The following is a 16139-nucleotide window of genomic DNA, read 5'->3' as shown; positions in this document are numbered from 1 at the left end:
CCATTACGGGTTTAAAACTGCTGTCTTCCAGAGGGCTTGTTGCTGCTAATTAGTGTTTCTTACTATTTGCAGTTATGTCCGTTTTCCTTCGTGAAATCTTGTCACGAAATCCCGACTTGATCTCCTGGTTCCGACCCACACCCGAACTTTTGGATTGTTACATCTCCTATTCCATTGGCACTTCTTATAGACCGCTGCGGTATCGACCCGGACTGCCCATGGACTGCCTTCTCTCCGTCCTTATCATTGTCGTGGTCTTCTGGTATTTGACGTGTAACGTTATTTGGATTGTCCTTCCTTGCTCCTGCTGTCTTTGCAACTCATTCGTCAGCGGTTACTCGGAACACCTCAGTTGCTCCAATCCTCGTTTGGGAAGCGTGTGTTTCAGGTAACCAACTGTGTTTGTTTTCTGCTATTTCTGCCAGCGCCATCTTTGACTATTGTACCTCATTTACCTACTGCTCTGTTGGTATTCCTCTCTACTGGATTTGGGACATTCATTGAACTACAACACACAACAAACTTATTTTCAAAGTGCATATTGACGCTCTCCTGATCCTGCACCAACCCGGCTCTAGCGCGACCCTCGTGCCGCCCAGGTTTACTTCCCTGTACTAACCTACCTGTTTATTATTTTTTCCTGTCTTTTTCTCCAATCCTGGAAATCGTTAACCCTTGATAGTCCCACAATTCAGGTCTGTAGTTTCGGCTAAAAACGCTCTATAGGAAGAATCCATTATATTTATTCACTGGGTTTACTTCTTTACTTGTACGTCCATCCCGGGGAAAGTTCCACTCCAATCCCTGCCTAGGTATTTCCTGTCCCATACTGTGCTTGATTGCTTACTCGTTTTCTCAGCACTGTCTAATATCTTTGTATTCCTTTGCAGCATTGGTATTGGCGGTGTGTGTTCTCCCCGTTCTTTTATTCAACTGAAACTTCTGCCTGTTCCAATAGAAACAGCAGAGAGGTACGTTGTGAAGAAGAGCCCCTCGTTGAGGAAGCATGAGTCTTGTACTCAGGGGAGCTGGAATTGGAGGCTGAATATAGATTCCTGTGTACATATCGTCTCCAAAGTCATCTATCTATCTTCCTGACCTGTTTACGGAGCAGTGAGTAACACTTAATCAGATTGTCTTCGACGGCCCACCACAGAAGGTCCTGGGCGACCGAGGATGGCACCTGAACAGGGTCCGACAACCTGCCGGAGGACTGAGACCACTGGAGCTTGAGTGCCCATTGCAAAGATCTCATCCGCAACCTGGCCTCTGGCACCAGAAGAATGCAGGATGCCATGAGGCCGAGCAATCTCAAGAACTCGAATGCTGGGAGACTCTGGGCAAGCTGAAACTTGTGCACCATCTGCTGAATGTGATGAGCCCTCACCTGGGGAGGAAAAAACTGCCCCAGGGACGTGTCGAGCACTGCTCCAATGTACTGGAGCCTCTGAGTTGGCGTCAAGTGGGACTCTTTAAGTTGAGCGAGAAGCCCAGCTTGTAGAGGAAGTGGCAGGTGATTGACAGATGATCCAGGACTTGCTCGGGAGAGCTCCCCCTGATCAACCAATCGTCCAGGTAGGGGTAGACGTGAATCCCCCTTTCCTGAGGTGCGCTGCCACCACTACCATGAGCTTGGTGAAGACCCTCAGGGCGGAGGTCAATCCGAACGGCAGGACCCAAAACTGAAAGTGCGAGTCGCCAACCGCGAACCTCAGGTACTTCTTGTGCTTTGGATGTATCGGCACATGAAAATAAGCGTCCTTGAGGTCGAGAGACACCAAACAGTCCTGAAGTTGAAGGGCCTGGAGGACTTGAGAGTGTAACCATCTTGAACTTGTCCTTCCTGAGGAGTTTGTTCAAACCGCGCAAGTCCATGATGGGTCTCAACGCCGCACCCAACCCCCAGCCGTTTTCTTGGAAATCAAAAAATAAGGGGAATACCATCCCTTGTTCCTCTCCACTACAGGCACCAGTTCTATGGCACCTTTCTCCAGCAGGGATTGAATTTCCTGCACAAGGAGCGGATCCAGACTCTTCAAAGAGAGATTCCCCGGTAGATAATCTTGAGGCCTCTGCCGGAAAGGAAGACGGTAGCCGTGGGTTATGATCTCCAGAACCCACAAATCTGAAGTACTGGCTAGCCACTCTACCAAATGCTGCGCCAGCCTTCCCCCAACCGGCGAACTATGGGACATGGCCTCATGACTGAGCTGAAGCAGCTGCAGTGTTGCCTGAGGGCAAAGAGGCAACAGCCTGAGCGGCCTTGGCACCTAGAGTATCTTGTTTTCCACCTCTGGCACTCCTATGGTGGCCCCTTTGACTACTGGCAGCTCCTCTCGCCTTACCAAAGGATGAGTAATAACGAAAGGAACATCCCCTCCATTGCGGTCCCCTAGGACTAAGAAGAAGTCGTCAACGCCATCGGCGCCCAGGCTGTCGAGGGACACACTCGGGGCTCTGGCCTCGAGGCCTGTGTCGACTCCGTCGATGCTGTCGGTGCCGCGTTCGGCATCAACGCCGATTCACTCAACGCCCTCGGTGCCTGTCGAGGCTGTTTCGATGGGGGTACCCCGGGGCTCGGTGGAACCCCCTAGAAAGACTCTGGCCAAGGTCAAGCATGGCTTTGTTCCACAGTCTGTGCCTTCTTACCATCATCTTGAGTTTATTTCAGAGGTGGATGAGGGCTCTGATGATGGCATGGTTCCTGATACAGTGCCAGATGAGATTCTCTCGGGCCATAGCCAAATTGAGGACCTGAGGCAGTCCCTGCACGATGCCAGTGGCTGCACACCTCTCCGGAGGTGGAATTTTGTAGGCCTGAGCCTGGCACTCATGCCGACTCCTAGTACCGGCGCCTTATGTCTAGGGTCACTGAGTACTTGGGGTGGTCTGCTCCCCCAGGGGATTTTCTTCAGGATGACCTCACGGATATCCTCGACCAAGGTCCACCAACTGACCCGGTACTGCCATTCCATATGGCTCTACAGAGGAGGGTGGCAGTGACTTGGACTGCTCCGGAGAGTCTCCCGGCAGTGGGCAAGTACGAAAATAGCACCCAGCTAGTAGACCCCTGCTACTTGACCAAGTTCCCCACTCCAGAGAGTTTGATGGTGCAGGCGGCAACGGCCCCGGCAAAGCAGGCGTTTTATCCTACCATCCCTCCCGATAGGGACGACAAGCGTTTTGATGGCTGGTCGAAGAAAGTGTTTTCTTCGGGGGGTGTGGCACTTCAGGCGGCCAACTCTGTATGTGCCTTGTCACGTTTCACGCAGATGGGGAGCAGGTGCAAGTGGATCTAGGTCACCTGGCCTAAGCCCCGCCCACCTGGTGCCTTCCTGCCTTCTGCTCTTTTTCACCACTTAGCAAGCCCCGCCCACCTGGTGCCTTCCTGCTTACCGCTCTTTTTCACCACTTAGCAAGCCCCGCCCACCTGGTGCCTTCCTGTTTGCCGCTCTTTTCCACCACTTAGCAAGCCCCGCCCACCTGGTGCCTTCCTGCTTGCCGCTCTTCTTCACCACTTAGCCAGCCCCGCCCACCTGGTGCCTTCCTGCTTGCCGCTCTGTTTCCCTTCCTAAGAAGCCCTCCAGTCTCTTTTCCTTTGCAGATGGGGAGCAGATGCAAGTGGATCTAGGTCACCTGGCCTAAGCCCCGCCCACCTGGTACCTTCCTGCCTGCTGCACTTTTTCACCACTTAGCAAGCCCCACCCACCTGGTGCCTTCTTTCACCATCACTGTCTTGTGGCCAATGCTGGATTTGACTTTTATGGACTTCATTCATTCACAGTGCGTCACTCTTTCTCAACTCTCATGCTGGACTTCCTTTGCATCTTGTACTCATGGTGGCCCTAAATCATGCTGTTCCCATCTTCATCTTATATCGTGGCGTGCAACATTATGTGTTACTACTGACTTCTGCAACTGTATTCGATCTCCACTCTTGCTTCTCCACTCTTTTTGACTGCTTACTCTTTTTTCTCTCCTACTTTCCCTTCCCCCTTTTTCCTATCTCCTCCCCTTACTTTCTTCTATGCACTTACTCTATCAGAATTGTCCCTGGACCTAATATGATAGCAACCTCATCTATTTCCTCCACCCTCCCATTACTGTTTTTTTCCTCCCCACCGCCACTCCAGCACTATCTGAAATGTCGTCAGGCCTAGTATGATAGTCGCTTGTTTTGTTCATCCCCTCCCTTTCTGCACCCCTCTCCCTCACCTTTTGTTTTTCTCCGGCTCTACCAGAAATGTCGTCAGGCCTAGTACGGTAGTCTTGTCTGTTTCCATTTCCTTCCCACTCTCCCTCTCCCCTCCTTATCTATGTCTTAGCTCTTGCACTATCTGAAATGTCGTCAGGCCGAGTAAGATAGTTAATTTCACATCCTTACTGTTCATGGCCTGTAAGAATGTGGTTGTATTTTCCCTTGTTCCCTCCCTTGCCTTGAAGGGCTTTGAAACACATTGTGTATAGGCGCTATATAAATAAACCATCATATCATATATCGATCATATCATGACCTCAGGAGTATGGTAACATTCCCAACATTGATTCTGCTCAGCAGAAAAAGCCTCTCATCAGTTCCTCAGGAATTATCACATTAGGACCATACAAGTGGACATTTAATAGGTTGTTAAAGTGTGTGCTTTGTGAGAAAAGGGTTGAAAAGAAAATATTTAGTTTTACCTCCAGTTTCCTTGTCTTCCACCAGTATTTCCAGTTTGAGGAGACGCCAGGGAATCTCTGGGTCATCTCCCATTACTGTCAACGTTGCCTCAAACTCTCCCTCCACACGAAACTTCACACGACCATTCGCTAAAAGGAAAAGAGATAGAACATTAGTTTTGGTTTTTTTAAACAACCAAAGGGCAAGATGTACTGAAAGCAAATCTAAATGTGTGAACATGGAGCAAAAGAAAAAGCAATGATGATTATCATCTGTTGTAACCAACAGGATGTTTTTACTACAGTAGAAGTTGATCATTTAAAACTTCCCTCAAGAATGCAATGTTAGTTAAGAGCAGACCAGATTCAAACTTTTACCATCATGCAATGTAGTTTTTACTATCAACGAGGCACAGTGTGTTGGCCATGAATAGATACTTTAGCAAAAGCAAAGCATCTGGTCACTGAGAGACTACCAGCAGGGTACAGATGAGCGGAAGCAGAAGACACCAATACCTGCCCCAAAATATTCCAGATTGAAAATCAACTGTATGCGAACAAGAGCAAGTTGGCCAAGCAGCGAATGCCCTGCATAAGAAAGCAGGTGAGTGGTAGCAAGAAACCGCTACTCACCTGTGGCTGCCAACAGAGTCAGTAAACTGACATCTGTATTTGCTGTGTTGGTTTACATAGTGCTGAGAAACTGATGACAAGGCACAGAGGCAAGCTGGATTGAAAGGAGTGTCATATATATATATATATATATATATATATATATATATATATATATATATATATATATAATAGGGCAGTGGTTGCTACCCAATAGTTAAAGTGATACCTATGAGCCATAGGAAATCCAAATATTTTAGTGCCAACAACTTTTGAATTTGGACCAAAAAAGCAGCTGAAAGCAGCTCCATTAGAAATCCTGAGATCATATGCAGTAGTTGTTGCTATTTTCCTCTGCATCGTACAGTCTTATTTTAAATTCACCCGTGTGTTGTCCGCCATGGTTGCTGTAGTCTCACAACATTTTTTGGCAGTTATCACACCACTGTATCCAGTAGAAATTGCCTCTTTATTATGACTGGGTCTGACGACGGTGGTGTATATTTCTTCTCTTTCCTAGGCTCCACCAACTGGATTGTTGCAGGTCTATCAGACATAAGGGGCATTCAGCTTTTTAATGGCTTACCTCATGGGAATGCACATTACTATATGCTTGGGTTCCTGTAGAGCTTAGTCTGTAAAATTGCACTCCTGAGTTTTGATCCCAAAAAGCATAGCCACTCTCTTGACTAGCGCAATATAGAAGCACTGGACTTCTGAGGGTGTGTTTCAGACTGTGGGTATGGTATTATCTGAGGAGTCAATGAGCTATTCCCTTCCCGGACATCCTATTTATTCTTGTTCTTCCTCCTCTCATCCACATTCCTCTTCCATTACATCATGGGGGGAATATTCTACTCTGGATACTTTGGTGGGTGGAATACCCAGCCAATCATGGGATTGGTTTTGACTCATTAATCAATACTTTTCCCCACGCTACTTTATGGAGATCTGAACGTTGAATACTGCCAGGTCAATTGCTACATTTTTGCCATTGAGGCTTTTGGGCAGCACATTCCTATTTTTGTGAATAAAATCTGTCTTCCTTAGTCCCACTGTACAGGAGTGTAAGCAGTCAGACTAGTAGTAACTGGTTTTAAGTGCTTGAACTTGAAAACAGTCATAAAAGATCTTAGTTTTAGGTAGTGTGACAAAACCACTAGATTTGTACCTTCACCCCAAAGGGGAGCCAAACCCTTTGAGTCTACGGCGGTGAGCCTGCTACGCTTAACACATGCATAGGGAAAGGGTAAGCGGGCTCCCACTGGAGGTGACTTCCCTTGTGGGACAATGAAGCCCTAAGCAGGATTTTTAATCATCCTCTCTCATGCACCAAGTGCCAAACGTTTGTTGAATAAATGGGAATTGAGTAAAGCAATATTGTACAGGGCCCTTTAAAAGCTGGTGTGGTTTACGATGGTTCCCCTCTTTGCATGAAACATGGAACCAATGGAATGCCCAATCTTGTTCCAGGAAGAAACAAAGGTCCCATGAAATCGACAACAAAGGGGATGGACCAGCCAGAGAACTAGAGATGCAAGCCTGCTTAGAAACAAAGAGGTAACTTATGCCTTCCAGGAGGAGTCTGAAGGCAGCACCAGCCAGACAGCATGGTGGGCGGAGGAGATTAGAAGCCCACAGAACACTGCAGCCTCCAACAAGGCAGGGGGCTGAGGAGCTCTGACCCGCTGAGAAGAAATGAGATGCGGCAACGACAGGTGAGGCCGAGCGGCGTCTTCCATAACACAACGCTGACGAAATCCTGTCTAGCACCAATGGGAGGAACCGACACTACGGACCCAGCGAAGAAGACTGTAAAGAAGTCAGCGTTGCGGTTCTGAATCAACCCAATCGACTACCTCTCTGAAGAGCCTTGCAGCTGAGAACCAGGTACCAACACGTATTGAGAAGTGGGCAGAAAAGCCGGGAGATGCCACACGAAAGCCAAGCAGCCAAGGGTTAAGTCGGGCTGGAATCAGAGAAAGCCCACAAAGGGGTGGGAAACCTAATATACTCAGAAGGGGCAAGAAGCCGAACAGCCCTGCCCGGGCTGAGTTCCAAGTAACCCTGCAAAGGGGTGAGAAAGCCGACACCCCAAAGGTGCTCAGAAGCCAAATGGCCCACGGCGGGCTGAAGTTCGATACCGCAAGTATGGGTGGAAAGGGATATTTCTTCACAAAAGCACAGACAAATCAGATCAGATAGAGCTTGTTTTCTCTGACACAGGGAAAATACATAGACTGGACAATCGGAGATGGGAATCGCCAAGACAGGCGGATTGCATAGAGAAAGAAATAAGGACATTTGGGTGGAAGCCCGGACCAAGTACCACCCAGGAAAAGAGGAAAACCCAGATTTGGAATTGCATAACAAGGCATGTACCAAGATGGAAAACTGAAATATCTATGCATGGGTGTCAGAAGCCAGCCATCATTACCAGAATTAAGGGGAAGTCTTTGACCAAGGCTATTTTATGGTAGAGTTCTGTATTAGCGGTAGGGACAGATTTTAGGGTAGACTAGGTTTGGACAGAGGACATTTTCGGGTATTGCAAGACATCCTGACTAGCATCGTTTTGTTATTTTTGTTCAGTGGAATAGGGAAACCGCCTCCTCAGAAGTAGAGACAGGATAGGCTTTATTTCCTTTAATAAAACATACCAGGTTAAAAACATGACCTCTTGTCAGTCTCATACATCTGACGGACCACAGTGGCGACAACTTAAATTTCAATTCAGAGTGTGCCACTATCTTTCAGGAGCAGCTGGGCAGCGGCATGTATGTGTCTAGGTACGTGCAGCACTCTAACATGGTGGCTTTCGGGACATGTTTTGGGTTCTTGGCACAGATGTCCTTGGTGCATAGTTTTTCCTGGTACTTTGTGTTTGATACTAACTTAAGTGCCTTTTCATGACGATACACTGTTCTCTTTCAAGGTGACCTTGTGGACTTCAGCACCATCTTTCAGGATTGGTTAAGAACGGATCCCTGTGTCAGTGTTAGGACGTTTTGTTGGTGTTTTAGCCCGCAACCAAAGCTACTACCCAACCTGCTGTGGCTCCTAAAATGTCCTTCTGGGGTGCTTTCCAGAGATGGGGTGGCAGGCTGGAAATTTGTGGAGTTTCCTTTGGCTTGTGAGTCAGAGGTAAAGGGTCTCCTGGGGATTCAATTCCCATCACTCTCCCTGTGACTCGCCCACCACTGGTGTGCCTTTCATCAAGGCCTCTTTGGCCTGCATAACATACTTCAGCATGAGCTGCTGCTTCAAACACTGTGGTTCCTTTCAAGGCAGTGGTTCAAAATGTTGAGCGTGTCCACCAAAAGAAATTTGGAATTACAAATTGGACAAAATTGAAAAGGCATATTCTCTATAAACGCCAACACAATTGGGGTGTGACGACCAACAAATGTCAAGTATATATACATTGCAAGTCATTTGCATAGACGACCTGCCCCCAAACAACCATTTACTGGTGTTCGTATCGGTTCAATGTCCTGTCCGTTAACATATACATGTCACTGTGGAGTCCAGTTGAGCCTTTGGTTCCGATTGGCAACGCACTGTTTCCTAGGTTCTCCACCAAGAACTCATGCAACCATCCAATATCAAAAAATAATACGAGTGTTTTTGTATTGAGGGGCATTACGGATACCTGCACACATAGCTAAGGGATAGTATGACATCAATGCCCCTGTGGATAACTACCTTTTGTTTGCATGTAAATAACATAATACTCCAGGCAATCACCAGAAAGAGGAATATGCATAGCATGTGGATCCCAACAGATTTACAACCCGCACTTTAGTTGAGTATCAAGTACCATAGGAAACCCGAGAACTGAATTGCTAATAACCTTAGACTTGCATGACGGATTTGACTGATATTCTGAAAACAAAAGTCCTTCCTGCTCCTACCTGCAAGGCAAAAAACCTCAGGGTCATCTTCGACTCCACACTCTCTTTCTCTCCTCACATATCTGACGTCTCTAAGAAGTCACACTACCAGCTACACCTCCTCAGAGGTATCCTTCCTTTCCTCTCCTTCCCCCAGAAGCTTACTGTCTCTAGAGCCCTGGTTCTCTCGAAGCTGGACTACTGTAACAGCCTCCATCTAAATCTTCCTGCGTCTACTCTCCGCCCTTTGCAACTCATCCAGAACAGGACTGCGAGACTTGTCCTTGGCCTCAAGCCCAGGGACCGTATCTCTCCAGGACTGAAATCACTACACTGGCTCCCAGTGGCTGTGAGGATTAAGTTCAAAACACACTGCATTGTCCACAAAGCCTTCTGGGGCCTTGGGCCAAAATACCTTCAACACTCACTTCCTAAATATCTTCCTTCTCAAGCTCTTCGCTCATCCACCTCCAACTCCCTCAGGGTCAGCCGCTTCTCCAAGCAACGAGCTGGGGGTAGATCTCGCTCCGCAGCAGAGGCCGCCCTCTGGAACAGCCTTCCTGCCTCCCTGAAACTTGAGGAGAACCATCTCAGGTTACGGAAGCACCTCAAAACCTACCTCTTTTCCTCCGCTTTCTCTCCATCTCTCCCCTGCTAAAATCACTGGCCCTGCACTGAATCTGCAACTGGGCCACTCACCGATCTCGGTCCTTGGCCCAGCCACTCTTCCCTGCACTGCCTACCTGCACTACGGGACTGTCTCTGTATCCTACAGCCCCTCCTCCCGGCACTTACCTTGCACTTGCCACCAGCTGGCCCCATTATTTATCATGTATTCTACTAACCATGCACTGCACTTTCCCCTCTCCCCTTCCCCTTGCACTTTTCCCTTCCCCTCTACCCTTGCACTTGCGCGATTTGAATGACACCTGGCCTAGTAGGATCGCTGTCCGTCTCCCCTTCCCCCCCCCCCTTGCCTCGTCGCGCCTTGAAACACTTGTGTATAGGCACGTTACAAATGCCATATCATATATCATATCATGACTAGTGGGCCCGTGTAGGAAACCTATTGGAGCAATATGTAGAAAGGGCACAGGTAAAGGCTGTGGGCAAGGCCATGGCTAGTGGGACTTGAAGAAAGCTATTGGGCAACATGTAAAGGGCCCACAACCGAAGGCCAAGGCCAATAGTCATGGGTGAAGGATGTTTTCCAGTTTTTTCTGATGTCCTTTATCTAAAAGGACAAATCGGTATGGGTGGAAACATACACCAGTTTTTGGAGTAGGAATGTTTGCCTCTTGAGGATAGTAAAGCATCCCAGTTGTAATACAGTGCACATTTAGCTGAACTAGTTTCTTAGGGTATCCCTTTGTCCATGCGTTTATTTAGATAGTATACAGGCTTCACTCCAAAACATTTGAACTTCTGAGCTTTTAAAAAAAAAAAAAAGAAAAAAGAGAAATGCTTTGAGTCCAGGGAATTGGCCAAACAGGATATTAGTTTTGTTGTGCCTAGTATGGTGACTTTGATAATGTAGGATCACGTTCTTTTCAATGTGTTTGTGATATGGTCTGTGATATGTTCGCTTCTACATAGACAGGCAGATCCAAAAAGTTCACTTGCGTATTGCTTACAGTATGCGTCAACTTCAAGTATCTATTTCTTTGGTTGAGCCATTAGATACATTCAATGACTCTACCTGTCCCTCCTGTACAGATAAGGATGCTGTCGATATATCTCATCAATATCTTAAAATGGCTACGAAAAGGATTGGTGTTAGCCTAGATTTACTTTTTCCTGAACCACTCTACATACAAGTTTGCTAGACTGGGGGCCTTCGCTGACCCCACAGCTGTACCTTCTAGCTGCTGAAAGAAGCTATGTAAAACTGAAAATAAAAGCGTGTCAATGCCAATGAGATACACCACATTAGAAATTGGTTAGGTATTGGTAAATCAACAATGTTCTCCAAGGCATTCTCCGACCATCCCCAACTGGCAAACGGAGGGATGCGAGGGTACAAGTCGAATAAAGGAATTCTGACTGATACATCAAAAGAAAGATATTCCAGTTTATTTATGACAGCCGTGGAGCCTTCAATATGAGATTCCATTTTTCAAACCCGGTATTTAAAAAGTGATTGGTGTATTTCGAGTGGTTAGAGAGCAGAGGAAATGCCAGCCACTATCAGATGTCCTGGAGGGTCAGTGTCTTCTGGATTTTAGGCAGGGTGTAGAACAGGGGACTAGATGGTTTATCCAGGATCGAAATGTCTGCCTCCTACTTGCAAATCCATCCCTGTTCCAAAGCTCTAGTGACTAGATTTAAACAAAGTCAAATGTTCATGGGTGGGCTACTCAGTTTCTTGTAACTTTAAGTATCGCCAAGCAGGCTGTTACATTAATTGATGTAGTCACTGGTATTCAATATAACAAAATCTGGAAAAGAAATGAACTCAGAACAAAGATTTATTTTCCAGACTAACCACCATCTGGAGCATCTAAAAGAAGATATGGAATGGCATAAATTATGACAACATCCCTTGCAATGCCTTTGGATTGTTTGATTTTATCCAAGGGATTTTGTGCACTATGTACGGTGCCCAGATTCTGGTTCGAAATCAACATTTCTGGGCGTATACATTTTCCCTTCCAACATGGCTACTCCATTAGCCAGTATTTTTGTGCCAATCTTTCTCCTCCCCATTCTGGTACCCGACTAATTGAGTCAGGCGACATCAGCTACGCCACACACACACACACACGCTGTGAGGTAAGCGTTAAAGACGTTTGTTAAGGGTCAATCAACAATAAGTGACACAGAGGTTTCTTGCTTTGTGGATCTTCAACGTTTTTGGTCTGACCTGACATTGGAGGATAGTAGGCTGATGCAAAACATAAGAAATCTGTTTCCTTCGCTACTACACCGTGCAGTGCACAGTTTGTGCCTGCTCTCAATCAGCTCGGATGTGTTTCACACATTGGCCAAAGTTCGCATTTATTCATACTCTGCATCTCGTTACAAGGATTGAAGATATGTGAAGCTTCCTTGGCAGGATGGGGGGCATCTTACGGTGCCTTGATGCAGCAGCTGGGACAGAGACTCCCCAGAGAAATCGCTGTCGGCAAAAGGAAGAGAGCTGCGCCATAAGACGGCCGCCACCGGCAACTGAGCCTGCCGTGACAGCCGGTGCGAGGTGACAGATCTGTCCGGCTGCAGGCAACTGGAGAATTTGTACACCTTGGTGCATCTCCTGAGGGAGTGGGGGGGCCCACTGTGAAGATGAGCTGTGGTAGTGGAGCTGCGCAACTGACGAGGACCCGACCGCTGCAGTCATCCGAGACAGTGGAGAGCCAGGACAGACACCGCTGCGGCCCGGGGAAGAAGAGCAAGGAGTCCGCTGTGTGGAACCACCCTGCGGCGAGTGAGGGATCTGGGCCGGTGCTCCCCGGCAAAAGGGTAGATGCCTGGGAGCACCAGTGGCAAATGGGGGAAGTAGCCCCCTCGAGCAGCATCAACAGGCGGCAGGCACACTTACAACGTGAGCGCCTGAGGGATTGATAGACAGCACAGACGGCCACAGCATGCATTCAGGAGCAGTGGTGGGGGAAAGGGAGAGCTGTGAAACGTACTGTTGCCCGGGGCCCCACTCACAGTAAGACTGAAGGTCAGCAGGTAGAAGGGACAATCTAGATACGGCTTGCCCTGCAGGAGGAGGTGGTAAGTGGTGCTGCAGCGAGGACTCCTCAGGAGGTGCCAAAAGACAACAGTAGTGCAGCCATCAGGTGAGAGGAAAAGGTGGGTACTCCAAAAATTGTTTAAAGACGGCACCACGGGGTAAAGGAGAGAATTACACTACACGGAAAAAAAAGAAGGGGTTCCACAGATGGAGCTGGAAGGTGCACAGACAAGGGCATTAACACAGTTATGAGTGTGGAGCACCTTAGAGACTGCACGCCGTGACGAACAGAGGTAGGCAGCTGCAGCCGAGGAAACAACTTCTCTGTTCACACTGCGGTTTTGGCGCATTTTCTGCAGCACTAACAAAGGATGCGATTTGACCGGTCAATCTTCTTCGCTTCCTGCAGTCCCGCAATCTGATGAGGGGCCTGGGCGAGTTGGATTGAATCTCTGGAGTGTCCTTGAGGGCTCAGCAAAGATTTGTATGGATTCAGCCTTTCCAGGGCGACACACTTGAAATGAGTAGCAGGTCTCCTGGTATTGGGGTTGCACAGCTCTGGAAACTCACTGTCCAATCGGGTCACCCAGACCCCATGTAGGGCAGAAAAGAACAGGGGGTGGGAAACTCCTCCCCCATTTCCTGCCTGCCGAGACACTCTGCAGCCCAGACGGGAACACCCAAGGGTTCCCGCCAAAGGCAAAACACACACAAGCCTCCACCACCCAGGATGGTTGAAGAAGGGCTAACAAAGAACTAAACTAGTAATGGCGACAAAATAAGGGAGGCACCAAGTTATTACTTGGGTGCCCCTATTGTGCAATACTGAGGCTATGGACATACCTAGTGGTACAACAATCTCAATATTTGGTAGAACACATCCACATCCACTGCCATAAGCCATAACCAGGAGATCGTCTGACTAAAAAGTCACAGGGGCAGAGAAAAGGGGGGTACTAGGTATCCCTTTGGCACTTCACATAAGGTGGTGTGTGCCAATCTGGCAGACTATAACGTTTTAGCAGAGATACTAAGTATCTCTCCATCCTTAAGGACTGTAGTTACTCTAGGATAAAAAAAAAAAATTAAAAAAATAAATCTCAGAGGACCATAAGGATCCCCAGTAACACTGCCCATAAGGAGCTGTGTGCTGCAAAAGTAAAATACAGATGCCTTTAAGAGTTATGGAGAAGAGATTCCATAGTAGAGGTAAAAACTATAAAGAAGAATCAATGAGTGGAAAAAGACTCCTCATTCAAGAGTTCAAAAAAGGTCCAGAAATCCAGCACAAAGAGGTGGGGGTCTCACTAGGAGAGGGGATGAAGAATAAAAATGATAAATCTCTGTGACAAAGTAACCGGGATCAGACTAGGATTACACAACGAACTAAGGAAGACAGAAGGGCGGCAGACGTGGGAAGAAAAGGTTCAGGCACTAACTTTGCATCGCAGGGTGTAGGATGCACTGTCAAACTTTGAGAGCTGCCGACGGGATGTGCAGATTCACAGGGAGGGTGATAAGGCAGGGAGGTTGCTAGCCTGGCTGCTCCTGCAAGAACAGCCACGGGACATTATCAAACAAATATCGAGGGAGTGGGGAGACTTGACCTGCACTCACTAAGGGATCATTGAGGCTTTTAGGCTTTTCTAAAAGTCCTTATACATGAGTGAGGAGACGTATTCCTCGAGGGAGGCAGATGAACTGTTAGAGTTGATTCACGGCGCTGAGGTATGGTCTGGAAGGGCCAATTTAAGAGGCAGACAAACACGAAGCTTTGCGGTCGATGAAAAAGAGAATCTACGGGGAGCAACGGTTTCCTGGTACAGTTTTACGGAGTATATGCAGACCTACTAGTTCCACAAATTAAACAAGTGCATGACCTTTGAGACAGGGATTCAGCCTGCTTCAATGAGGGAGGCTGTGATAACTTATATTAAAGGAACAAAAAGGACCCCTGGAATGCGCATCTTATCGTCCTATTTCATTATTGAATGTGTATGCAAATATTTTAGTTAAGATCTTGGCCACTAGATTGTCTGGGGTGGCTCTGATACTAGTGCATCCTGCTCAGTGCAGATTGGGGGCCCGCATACAACTATGAATTTCTGCCAACTGCATCATGTTATGGACCATGTTAAAAATCTTGAGGGGGAAATGTCTTAGGCGACCTTTGACGCAATGAAGTCCTTTGACGCAATGAAGTCATTTGACTCTCTGGAATGGGAATGGCTGTTTAGAGTACTGGGAGTCTTCGTGTTAGGGGTAAATATCTGCCGATGGTTAAGGTGGTTATATAATAAACCTGTGGTGATGGCAACAATAAAAGATTGGGTATCACTGCAGTGGACGATAAGCAGAAGGAAGCGGCAGGGGTGCACGGTCTCGCCGATTTTGTTCTCAATGACATTGGAACCACTGGTGTGGTTCCTTAGATTAGTGAGGCGGGATACTGGCAGGAGGAGTGAGGCATCTATTAACTCTGTATGCGGACAATATACTGCTGTATGTGAAGAACCCACTGGATAACAGGTCAATGCTGCTTGAAATACTAGGACATTTTCAGATGTTGTCAGGATTTCCGATCAATAATGAAAGGTCTCTCCTATTCACACAGGGGCGGAGGCGGGGGTGGATGAGGGAAATGTTTCTGGGGTCGTTATCTTGCAGATCTCCCAAATTGGGGGACACGTTGGGAAGAGAAATCATTCCGATGTCTGTGTACATTACAGGCAGGGCATTGTCTGGGATAGGGGGCTCGATCCACTTCTGGAAAAATCTGCTGCTATCACTGATGTGGAGAGTGACGCTTTCTAAAATGGTCATAATCCCCAGGCTGCTTTACCATTTTACAAATATTCTGTATGCCATCAAAAAGGTATTTTTTTCAGATGCTGGACAAAAAGGTTGGGGAAATGTTATGGCATGCAGGTAGGAGAAGGGTCTCAGATGGGGGGGTGGGGGGAGTCACAATTTACCAAATTAGGAACAATACGATATGAAGGCACATCTAGAGGCGGTATTGGCATGTGACAAAACCTTGGGGGGGGGGGGGAGAAGTGTTACTGGAGGGGCTGTTGGGAGCCCTCCCTGCTTCCCGACGGGGGATGGAATCGTCGGGCATGGTGGGTGGCAAAGGGGAGACAAATGTGTTTCAGGTGGTACGGACGACATGGAAAAAGCTTCTTGGGAGCCTATATGCCACAGGATTATATAGAGGGGTCCTGCCCTGGAGTGTGGACCCGAAATTGCGATTGGCACAAGAGGGTGGGGATTTCTGGTTTGACGGAGAGGGGGTG

The 16139-nt window shown here is 47.7% G+C and overlaps 1 protein-coding gene across 2 annotated transcripts in view; it reads right to left on the bottom strand.

The window, feature by feature from the left end:
- MED14 (mediator complex subunit 14) overlaps positions 1–16139 on the bottom strand; it is a 1766813-nt gene that overhangs the window by 1401312 nt on the left and 349362 nt on the right. For both annotated transcript variants that reach the window (XM_069636537.1, XM_069636538.1), the window contains exon 6: positions 4681–4809. In XM_069636537.1, coding sequence (XP_069492638.1) covers positions 4681–4809 — 129 coding nt within the window. The remainder of the gene's footprint in view (positions 1–4680; positions 4810–16139) is intronic.

Source organism: Ambystoma mexicanum, chromosome 7p, assembly GCF_040938575.1.
Source record: "Ambystoma mexicanum isolate Mex_15411 chromosome 7p, UKY_AmexF1_1, whole genome shotgun sequence".
NCBI classification, from domain to species: Eukaryota; Metazoa; Chordata; class Amphibia; order Caudata; family Ambystomatidae; genus Ambystoma; species Ambystoma mexicanum.
Note: the sequence above shows the minus strand (reverse complement) of the source record. Positions and strands in the feature narration are given on the sequence as shown.